The sequence below is a fragment of the Wasmannia auropunctata genome, unplaced genomic scaffold, assembly GCF_000956235.1.
Source record: "Wasmannia auropunctata unplaced genomic scaffold, wasmannia.A_1.0 LD336042.1, whole genome shotgun sequence".
Lineage (NCBI taxonomy): Eukaryota > Metazoa > Arthropoda > Insecta > Hymenoptera > Formicidae > Wasmannia > Wasmannia auropunctata.
Window position 1 is genome coordinate 135,683 of NW_012026848.1, and position 12,400 is coordinate 148,082.

Sequence of the window (12,400 nt, forward strand, 5' to 3'; positions counted from 1 at the left end):
ACGTGTGCTCTTCCGAGAGGAAAAAATCCGTCACTATTTGCCCCACCCCCTTCCCTTACCTATAGAAGTTAGGCGACATCACATTCACGCGACACGCATGCACGCCTCGAATCGGGGACACTCGTTTTCGTTTCCTTGGCACTGCCGTCCCACCGCAATCGGTTTCGCATTACGTATTCCGTGGAATATGAATCCCACGGGAATCCCAAGCGCACCCGTGTCTCGGAACTTCAAGCCGCCCAAGCGCGACGAGGAGCAAATGGACATAGAAATCACGGGAGAAAGGGACCGGGAGGGTGCCGAGAGAGAGAGAGGCGGCACTGATTGAAATGCGAAAACTTTTGCAACGACAAGACAGACGAGAGCGTACACGCAGCAGACACTAACAAACGATGTTTGCAATTATAATCTGCGCTTTCGCTTACTCGACGCGCCGCATCTTTCTCGCTAGCTTGCCTCACCTTCTCGATCGTTGCGCTTTCCCCCCGATTCGCATTATTCGACGGAGAAAAATGCGTAGTCTTCCTGATTAGACTAACGAAATTCGCGCAATCTCTCAATCCTTTTCCTTTGCCTTGATCTTCTAGACTTTAATTATTTTCTTAAATTTAACAAGATAAAAGAAATGTATTGTAAATTGTATCATCATGAACAATTTTAGAATCAAAAGGGCTCAAAAAGATTCATACATGTGATTATATATAATTTCAAACCTAAGCCTAACGAGATAGGAGGAGAGACAATACATATTACTGGAGCCTGCAGTTTAAAGATTAAAAAAGAGCCCTATAATAATTAATTGCACATTACAGTAACATTACAGTAACACATTACACATTTGTTAAATTTTTCTTATTGGTATTGGTCGATTGCGTATAAATGTCTTTTTTATTGATTTATCTTATATTATTAATTTTATATTTATCTTACATATTGTTTGAAGTTTTTTCATAGGGTGAAGAGGAAGGAAGAAAAGAGAACGAAAAAATATGTAATTGTTCTCGACGGTCTTGATTTCAAAAATTCAAAATAAAAAAAAACAAAAATAAAATTAAAATAAAAACCTATCTTCCAGATCTTCCTTAATAGAAGATGGAATTATTTCAAATCATTTACGAGAGAAAAAGTAATTATAATAAATTAAGAAAGTATGTAAATGTAATTTATAAAATTGCTATATAAGATTTTAATTAATTAAATATCTATTAACTTATTACTAATTTTAACTTTTCAAATTGGAACTTTTTCTAATCTCTTGAACACAGGTTAGAAAAATTAAGAAAATATAATACAACGTCAATACACATTAACAACGAGAAGCGTTTTCATTCAGCTTTCATTTCTCCGACTACATAACGTTCCAGCACGATTATGGCACGACAGACTGTCATCGATAAAATGAAATTATCTGACTCGACAAATAAATTTTTCCCCTCATTATAATTCGCCCGTCTCTATATGACAAGTTGTCAATTATAAAGTTATAACAAAAATTCAATCATTTCGTTCGTTATCTGACATTTCTCTCGTAACTATTAAAAGAAAGGATTAACGATAGCTAAAGCAACTCACCTCTTTATCGCCTAGCATGCCGATTTTGCAGTCCAACAAAACAGTACTGCCGATTCTCGCGGTAACGTTTATCTCCCGGTCGCCGTCCTCGAAATATGGACCGAATTTTCCGAAAGCGCTATCGACGCTGGGCAAGACGAACTTCTTGCCCAGCAACGTCCTGTGAGTGGTTATCTGGAACTGATGATCACGCCCGCGTTGCGTTTCGAAGGTCCTGATCGACGGTTTAATCTCGTAGAAGGCCTTCGTCGACTTGCCGGGCAGCAGCAAGTTATTCGCCGATCTGGACTGATTTTTCCTGGTCTCGACGAGCTTCCTCGTCTCGTCCGTGTGACCGACGCCGGTCTTGCCCTGCTGTCGGCTGTCCTGATAGTCCTCCTCCTTCTCATCTGGCGGCGGCGGCACTTGGAACGAGATTGCCCTGATATCTTGCACGTTTCTCCGCTCGCCGTATCTCGCTTCCGTAACATCTTCCTCCTTCTCCACCGATACCACCGTCGGCCAGTCGTCCTTCGACTTTTCTATCGCGGACTCGTTCGTCCCTCGTACGTCCTCGTGGTCCTCCGGCTTCTTCGCCAGAGCCTCTTCCGCCTGTTCCTCGATTCTCTTCGAGGCGAATATCATCTGATCGTCCGCGTATTTCTTCGACGCGTTCTCGAAGCGCGGATCCACCGCGGTAACGAGCGAGGGCGAATCCTTTGTCGAGGTTGAGGCCGGGTACTCAACCGTGAAAGCGGAAATGACTTCCTCGAGGGCTGTTGTGCTGTCGTTGCCGCGAGACCAGCCAGCGCTTTCGACAGTGCGATTCTTCGCGATTCTCTCGTCGACGCGCTGATCTTCCTCGTCGAGATGATTAATGCCACGCTCGATGGCGCCGTTCTCCGCTTCTGCGGGAAGAAAGCAAACAGCCGTGTTAACGATAAGTGAGTTAAGTCGGAACGGATGTATGGAACGCGGATGGTGGGCGGGCGATGTAAGGGGTGAACACAGATTCGTCGGTCGTGTCGAGGGTGAATCGACATGCCGACGAGGCGGAGCGTTCGTTGCGCCGAGATTTATGACTTGGAACGGGGATAGGATGATCTCCCGGTCGGGTGAGGATTTAAATGCGGACGTAAGAAGTGCGGCCGCCAGAAGTTTTATGGGACGTTCAAAAGGCTCCCGAAGGACAGTCAATAAATGGACAATCAAGAGATTTTAAAATGTTATAAAGTTGAGACTGTATTATACATTCGAGTCGTTTTCTTGACGAGAGTAACGTAGTTGCAAACTCGGGAGTAATATTGCTAAAATCGACGATACCTCGCTCAATTAATTATCCATATTTCACTAACGAAAAAGTACACAATTTAGCGACACTTTTTACAACTTCTATAGCAACAAGAACTTAGTGAGATTATATAATTCAGACACAATATTCGCAATTCGAAAATGTCGTTTCGTCAACTACCGAACGTAGAAGCAAAAACTGAAAATCTGCGCGCGACATCCTGTTCACTTGGAAATATTCCGCGCGACGAGAGCCACGTGATAATAACAGTGTGTAATTCCTTTGTGCGCGGCACAGCGGCACGTATTTTCCCCGAAACAAAAGTGCCGCGGGTTTACTTCCGCAGGAATTTCATTTCGCGACCGTGCGTATCGCGATCGTGCTTTTATTTGCGAAAGCGCTAGCAAAGTTTCCGGTATAAGGTTTCGTTTCTCCTCGTGACTTCGATCGCAATCGAAGTCCATGAGAAAACTCATGATAAACAACTCTTTTGAAAAACTTCACTCGGTGCGCGCTTTCTGTCATCCAACGAAATTTACTCCAGCATTGAGAGAAATTTCTTTTTATACGATTAAAAATCTGTTCTACGGTTGACAAAAGTGAATGGCTTTTTTTTTTATGGAGTAGTTGCAACAGAAAGTCTATCCATATAGTTTCAACTATATTTTTTAACGATTTATTGTAAATCAAAAACTTCGCGTCAGCATCGGTAAAATTTGCAGGAATTACATATGTATAGAGGAGACCGGAGCTGATACATGAGGCACGTTGGTACATTCAAAATTGCTGCAAAATGACAAACGGTAATATTATATAAAAAATATAGCATTTCCGCAAAAACATTGCAGTCATGCTGCAATAAGATATTTTGAATTGAATAGCATTTTTTTGAGAAATAAAAAGTAATTTTAGTTTTTGATAGCCAAAGTAAAATAAATCAGTGATATATTAAATGTTATATTTATAAATCTGCTTATTATATTATAGTTCTAACTTTTTTTTTTAGAATCTTTACTTTATAAGTAATAACTTACAGTTATATTAACGTCTTAAAATATATTTTTTGCTTAAGCAACAATTAAAATGTGTAATTATGGTAAGTCGGGACTGATTGTAACGGCGTATGTTGTTATAGTGTTTTTGTTTTCAATCGAAATAAATTAAAAATAATGTTAGATTTCTTAGTGCAATCTTGTATTTATATTTTTTTCCATTGTAATTTTTGTAAGAGAAAGACTGATAAACATTTATGTTTATATCATTAATGTGTATATTTTATTTAAAAATTATAAATAAAGTTATGCTATGCACAATTTTTTTTTATTTCCTTCAATTAAGTGCGTTATATTTTGAAATCTGGATGTGTAACGACTGATTCCAATAATTGTAACAATTGACCCCGCACATAGGGCCGGTTGTTACAAGTTGCATCACTTTACATTTTCCATTAATACAACAAAATTAATTATAATTAATAAGTATATCAAACTCGCTCATATAATTAAAAATTAATAAAGTATTAAAAGAGGCTCACTAGCTCTTCTTTTGAAAGAGATACTTTAAAAATTAATTATATTATTAAATTATAAAAATAATTTCTATGTTGTTGAAGCATGTGGCTATTAAGAATATCTTTGCGACATTTATTTCATTTATATGTTACATGTGAAAAAATGTATCAACCGGCCCCGGTCTTCCCTACTCTTTAAATCTCATAAAATGATTTCGCCACTAATAGATGTATTTCATTATATATTAGAATGATTGCGATTGTCATTTTAATTTGAGTGAATGTGGACACTCATAAAAAGACTGATAAACTGATTCTACCAAAGTGAAATTTCCTACTCAAAAATATAGTGTAACACAATTTACTCCTGAAAATCTCCGCATCCGAAAAGAGTGCACTTTTACTCAAATGGAGCGATTTCCACACCAATTATAGAGTACTATTTCATCTCATGTTGCACTTGTATTTGGGCCGTTTCAGCTCATTTTTCGCTCTTCGAGTTTTAGAGAGTAAGTATACCTACACTTAGTTATAAAAAAATATTAAATTTAACAAATTAAATCAAACGAACGATTATATTATAGGGTGTCCTGAAATTCGCGAATCAAAATATCATAGCAAGAAAGTTTTTGAAAAATTAAGTAAAAAAGTTATTTGTAAATGTTTATTTTAAGCAGTAGCTTTATTGAGATATTAAGAGTTAATAATTTAAGAGTTTAAATTTGGCCAATTATAAATTACGGTTAAATGGACACATGTCTGTGAGTAACGCGTCGATAGTGTTAGTTTTCACTTTGCGTGTGTATATCTATATTTAATTGATCTAATTTAAACTCTTATATGTATGTCGAAAGCTATTGCTTAAAATAAAAATTTACAAATAACTTTTTTTACTTAATTTTTCAAAGTTTTTTTGCTATAATTCACGAATTTCGGGACATCCTGTACACTTGAATATGTACTTAATTATGAGAACATATATAATTCTTCTAAATAACTTTTGTAAAAAAAGAAAAATGTCTTTATACACGGAAAGAACGATTTTGTTGAAAGTAAATTTTACTAAAAATTTTGCTAAATACAGATCTGAAAATAATTTTTTGTTGAATTACCAAAATAATTTGTTGGAACGTTAAAACTGATAAACATTGCTATAAAACGTTTTGATATTCTGGCAATCATTGTGACTTTCCAACAAAATTATTTTAATTATTAAACAAAAATTTTCAGATCTAGATCTAGCAAAATTGTTCTTTCCGTGTAATTCTTTCTTTTTATTAATACATTACGACTGTACTGTCTCATTCATGGATCAATAGTCGATAGAAGTTTCTGAAAATCTATTCGCGATAATGTTTTAATGGGTAAAAACTTTCACGTTATAGTGTTGTTTATTGCGCAATAAAACTGTGCCGTCGCGAGCGTAACGTAGACTCGTTGATGTTCCCGTGCGCGTCGCGCAATGTCTGACAATCGTCGCAATCCTATTTACGCAAGTGGATATTGCTCTCACAACGATAACAGTCGCTATGAATATATAGAGCGATCACCTCGCTCGCTGCTATATTTGCCCGTGCTGAATGCGAGGATTATAAGATTGCGATCTGCCGCGACTTCTATATCAGAGAGCGCTCTATCCCCCTCCATTATCCTCCATTCTAGCATTACACAGAACAGCTACAGACTTTTATATAGCTCCTCAGGCATTTGTTCTTCAATTTTCTCTACTTCGTCACAAGACGCTACACCAGTCCAGCTTTATCCCTTTCATCTTCCGCTGCTCTTGCGGAAAATTGAAGATCACCAAATCACCACAGAAGGAAGGAACTGTAAAGAATACCATGTACTCTTTCTCTCTTTCTTTTATCTCATATTAAGTCTCTTTCGCTGCTGGCTTTATATTATAAATACGAATGTTTTGATCTGCGCTCATATTATAAAGAATGATATTCATTCCGAACACGGAAAGAACAATTTTGCTGAATCCAGATCTGGAAATAATTTTTGTTCAAGAATCAAAATAATTTTGTGCGAAAATAAAAGTGATTGCTGGAATATCAAAACGTTTTATAGCAATGCTTATCAGTTTTAACATTCCAACAAATTATTTTGATGATTCAACAAAAAATTATTTTCAGATCTGTTTTTAGCAAAATTTTTAGATCTTTCAACAAAATCGTTCTTTCCGTGAAATTATCCAACGTTAGTAATTTGTAAACATTTTTAATTTTTATGGGAGAATGTTAATCACATTTTTAATATATTTACTTGCGAAGAATTAATGATGTTTCAGTTACAAACTAATATTTGTAAGAAAAAAACAATTTTATACTGGTTAAAAAATCTATGGATAAGTGATTTTAAGAAGTATTGAGTCACAAATGTTCAATTACAGTAAATTATATTCCAAAGTTTTCTATAACTGTAAACTAAAATTTAAGTACTCTTCGTGTGTAACTATCTTTTTTTTTTATAGAATCTTAACTATCCCTGACACGTTAATAACCTCTAATACTGTATACAGGTCTGTGAAAATTTTGGAAATCACCGATCTCGTCGATTGTCCGGAAAATGTGCAAACGTCAGCGAGCCGATATACACCGCGATATTTGGCGACGGCGATCTTGTTTAGGCGAATCGATATTGCCGGCCACGCCGATAGCACACAGGCTGTAATGGCAACAGCAACAGCAGCAGCAGCAGCAGCAGCAGCAGCAGCAGCAACAGCAACGACAACGTGACATTCGTTCGTCGTTCGGAAGCAATTTAGCGCGCGCTTTGCGTCGCGAGTGATCGATCGATCGTGTCGAGCAACGCCGTGTAATTTTGGTCACCGACGACGTTCGTAATGATTTATAAAACGGCGGACGTGTATACAGAGATTTCAGTGGAAAATTCGAAGATCGCCGGACTCACCCCGTGCAATTTTTGCTCGCTGCAGACGAATCGATATATCACAATTTATTTACTCCGTGCTTTTATAAACTCACACACACACACACACACCCAAGCTGTGTTCTTAAGGAAATATATATTTGAAAAACGATTTATAAAACGGCGGATGTGTATACAATGATTTTTCCGCGAGAATCCGAGAAATCTTCTGAAGCGATTCCTTCTTGTAGAAAGTTCACTTTATCATCATTTATTTGCTTCATATTTCATATCAGGGGCTGCACTTAAATGAAGATATTTTTGAAACTAAACCGACGTTTGAATTTAAGTTGCGATTCGAGCGCATGCCGTTTCCGTTTGATTAATTTCCGATGGTGTTATCAAAGTTCTATTGGCATATTAATCTTCGCTTTGTCGGGATTACATTATTATTATTCCTGGCAGTCGGATCTCTGTGCGAACATGCTCCGAATAACACGGCTCTGTGATAACAGATAAGGCGCTCGCTCGTCTCGGGGTTTTGTTACCAATCCGTCCGGGGAAAGCTTTTTCTTCAATCTCGCGCCCTGAATACAGGCGATTGTGCGAATGATTGATCGCCGCCGTGCGATACGCCGGTGGCCGGGGCTTAAAAGCGCCATTGCTCCGGGGAGTGCAAGTGATTCGCGCGAAATTTCGGCGATTAGCCCCACGCGATACAGCTCCCCCCACCCTCTCCCCCCTTCTTCACCCCTCCGCACCATAAAATGAAGATACACTTCGCGTTTGTTCCTTGTGATTGATAGCCTTCGATCGGGCCCCGTGTAACCGATGCATAAGTAACGTATCATTTTTCATTCACCGCGTCTGCAAATTTCACGTCTAATTCCCGTTTTCCACCTTCGAGCCGAGCGCGTTTTCAGCCCACCTATATACGATCGGGCGGACGTGCCGAAGTAACGTGGCGTACCTATCTCCGCGCTCCGCAATTTGTCAGCAAGGATTTACGCTTGTCACGTGTGATAGACAAATTCGCGAAACGTGCGAAGAAGGAAATTCCGCAGATTATTCCTGCGGGCGCGACAAATGCAGTCCCAGATGGACGTCGGTCTTTGAAGGGTTGAATTAAAAGTCTACACAGAGCAGAAATCCCGATTTGAAAAAAAAAGTTATTTGCACGAGATAATACTCTCTCTCTCTCTCTCTCTCTCTCTCCAGCAAAAAAGAAACTCATTTGACTTGTTGCAACATTTCTTTGATTTTTAATGTAAACAATAGCGAGTAAAATTCTTTCTTTAAGATTTTTATTTGTATAAATTTTAGGCTTATATCTCTAAAAATAAAATGTAAAAGAACTCTCGAAATTCAAATATTAACAAACAAACGGGCAAATGAGAGTCAAGCGCAGTTAATGGGGCGCAAATTATCTCTTTAATAATGAGATCTACATACAAATTCAGAATACAAAATTTCCAGAAATACGTTACGACTCCTCTTCGAGTCATCATCAGTGTCTTCTCAAATGATTGATATACTTCATGCAGCAGTCCGTCAAAAAAAAGCGTTACATTATTCCTATTTATCGGTACTAAACAGATTGTTAATAAACTCAATGCCTCATTTATTTAATATCACACGTAATGTGAAACTGATCATATTACTCATTTCATGTTGAGAGTTTGAAGTGAGAACGTCGTTATACATATACGAATGATATAGAAACTTAAGTACGTCTTATTTCATTTTTAATTATAACTTGAGTTTTTCAACGTTATAAATAATTTCTTCATATCGGCGATAACAATGATTCATGTTCCATTTCATTGTATTTTACAAGTCTTTGCGGTAAGTTCAAGACACATATTAAAATCTCGAACGAAATTAAGACAGGCGTGACACGTCCTTTTACAGAATTTATTTTGCTACTTAAAGAGATAATTTGCGCCCCATTAATTCGTTTGACTCTCATTTGCCCGTTTGTTTGTTAATATTTATGTCTCTAATAATCTAAAATCCAACATATATATTACTCGTATAATTGGAATAGATATATTAATTATTTCCTTGTTACTCTTTGTTTCTAACGTCATTTACACGTTGTGTAGTTTCAAACGTTATGTACTTGTTACATTGTTATAATTATATATATTTACTTCTTCTTTATTATAATTGTTACATGTATATATAATTTATATCAATTATGTATATTATATTCATATTATACAATAATTCTGTTTGGTCTAAACTCTAAATACTGATCACATAATTTCCTGATATAACATATTTACATATAAAATTATGTTAATGTTGACATTCTAATATTGTAAATCCATTTTAATAAAATATAAAACTTTTTTTTTATTCGATTATAGAAAAAAATTCATTTCAATCATTTATTTACTTTCTTGACAAACATTTTTTATTAAAATATTATTATCTCAAACCGACTAATGTTTATGTCTCTTTGTTTCTTTTACGGACAAACCGTGTCGCTTAAAATTAGAATTATTATGATTCATGAAAACAACAATGTCTTTATCTATGAAAAGTTTTTCAACATTAAGCGCAATCTCGTTATCCGGTACTTTTAGGTTTCGTAGGGTGCGCGGAACTGCGTGAAAGGGCATTCGCTTACCAAATGGTGATTGCTAGGAAGCGCAAGAAAGTAAATTCCGGTGGGGTTATCTTCGTATAAAGACTGTATAGAACAACTGGCTCGGTAGCTACAAAAGAGTTTCGCCCTCTTTATCCCGCCGGGCACGGCCGTTTTTCCGTTGTTACGACTCGACGCTTACGACGCAGTTAGAGACATTCAGGTTAATTAAAAATCCTCGCATCCCGATAAACTGAGACAAACAAGTCGTTCGTTTGCTTGCAATAATTTAACATCGCGAGAGTATTCAACCGAAAAAGTGTACCATAAATTTATCGCGAACAGAGAGCGAGTAGCTTGAATTTATAGCGCGAAAATCGACTTCGACTTTGAGATATGATACAGAAAATATCCGTAACTTTGGCATCGTCAGCATAGATACTGAAGTTCTTCCAATTATTGTCTTTTTAAAAACTTTGTATATATACATAAATCTTTTAGAAAATTCCATCATTCTGTTAATACATAAGTCAATTTTTATGCAATATTTAAAGATACATTTTATAATTTAATTTATAATTTATAATTTAATAAAAAATTAATTGAACCTTCGTATTTGTGCTTAATTGCATATAAATTGGTAAACCTATTTGGTTTATGATTAATTTTCATTTATATTTTTTTCAATAATAATGGACGAAATCATTATAAATATCAAAATAATTATATAAAAGTATTCAAAAGAATAAATTAAGTTGATATTTTTATTATATTGTATTAATAAAATTATCTAAATTTTAATAGATATCTTGTAAATCTGCGTTAAAATTAAAAACGTTGAGCAAAATCTGCACATTGAATCGCTTACCTGATGCTGTGACAGTAATCATGACGGAGACAATGGCGATGACGCCGAGCACCGAGGCGGTCGGCTGCATTCTCCAACCGGTCATCTCGAGGATCCACGTGATCTCAACCCTCAGGAATCTGCTCCATCTCGTTCATCTTCCTTCTAGGCAAGAAATAGAATCGCTATATTAATAATAAGAATCGTTAAATTAAAAAATTAAGATTTCAAAATTAGATGATAAGAAAAGAATGTAAGGTTAAAAGATGTATTTTTAATATAATCTTCTATAACGTGATTGCAAGAAAGTATACTTTTTCCTAATTCTGAAGAAATGAGAAATGGAAGCGAAATATTCAAGAACATTTGTGAAATATAAATATATTCTTAATATATTTCCATATGTGTTTGCGTTTTCTTTCTCAGAGAAAACCATTTCCTCAGAATAGGGTCTTTAAAATTGTATTATCTCGCTAGAAACAGTTTTCGATTAACTTCAGCATGATATAATAATTTATTTTTTTTGCGCAAAATTATCGTTGCAAGATCGACTCGATGAGTTACCGAAATCACTAAAGAACACGTAATTTGTTTTACGGTGCGCGGTGGTAGAATTAAAGTTCGTCGTAAGATCGAATTTCTAACTAGGCGCTATTAAAAATGCGGAAAAGTAGGTATCGTAACTTTTACTGCGTTACTGCTCAAGTTTTAATCGTCGATTGTAATGGGTACTGTAACATAAATGAACTTCCATATCATTATATTGTTGTAATATTATGTCTTTTTCTATTTCTATTTATGGAATAAAGGAAACGGGAAAATGTAAAAAAATAATGCATTGCTTTCATATAATACGCAATGCAAATTATTAGAAATATATTATTTTTTACATAAGTATATAAAATTAAAACGTATAATTAATTAAAATTAAATTAATAGATATATTAGCTTTAAATCTGCTTTAAATTAAGCGAAAGAAAAGAGTTTTCTCCACTTATTTTTTAATTATTTATATAATTATTAAATATAATAATCATAATTATAAAAATTACATGTAAAAAATAATTTAAGTATAAAGAGATTGTTTCTAATTATTTTACAAATAATTATTAATAATCAAGATCGCAAAGTTTGTCTGTTTAAATTTTTCCCAAAATTTTTTAAAGTTTTCATACATAAAATCAATTTTTGTAAAAATCAGATTGTGTTGTTAATAAACAGAAGAAAAAACTAAATATTAAATTGTGCAAGAATATCGACCGCTCTGTGCAACGTATATCTCGTTTACGCGGGTAAGGTAATTATTAAAGAGCTACCCGTGATTAAGCTCGCTTCCCTAGAAATATTATCCTCGACCTCAACTATGTTCCCTAATTTGCATCCGTCATCTCTAACAAACACGATTTGTTCGTCTTTCAGACGTTGACGAATAAATGAAGTTTTTGAAGTAGCTACAACCATCAATATACGTCTTTATACTTTATGCGTGATCGATCAAAAGATAAAAACGTCGAATGGCACTGGGATGTTCGTATTAACTAAGAAAAAAGATTAAGAAACAAAACAAGTGCAAAATAATTTAATTTAAAAAGTATTACATTGGAAAATAAAGAAGATTTGTATATGTATATGTAGGTATATATAAAATTATATAAACAATTGAATAATAATTATAAATAATTATACAGAGTATCTCATTTTAATGTCCCACCCCAAATAACTTTTTTATTTTTG

General features: G+C 35.1%; 1 protein-coding gene across 1 annotated transcript in view; it reads right to left on the reverse strand.

Annotated features, from left to right (window-relative positions):
* The window catches only part of LOC105451861, a 294,443-nt gene that overhangs the window by 59,096 nt on the left and 222,947 nt on the right, over positions 1-12,400 (reverse strand). Inside the window, exons 4-5 of the mRNA XM_011692558.1 lie at positions 10,688-10,831; positions 1,573-2,459 (exon numbers count right to left, since the gene is read on the reverse strand). Coding sequence (XP_011690860.1) covers positions 1,573-2,459; positions 10,688-10,772 — 972 coding nt within the window. The 5' untranslated portion in view covers positions 10,773-10,831. The remainder of the gene's footprint in view (positions 1-1,572; positions 2,460-10,687; positions 10,832-12,400) is intronic.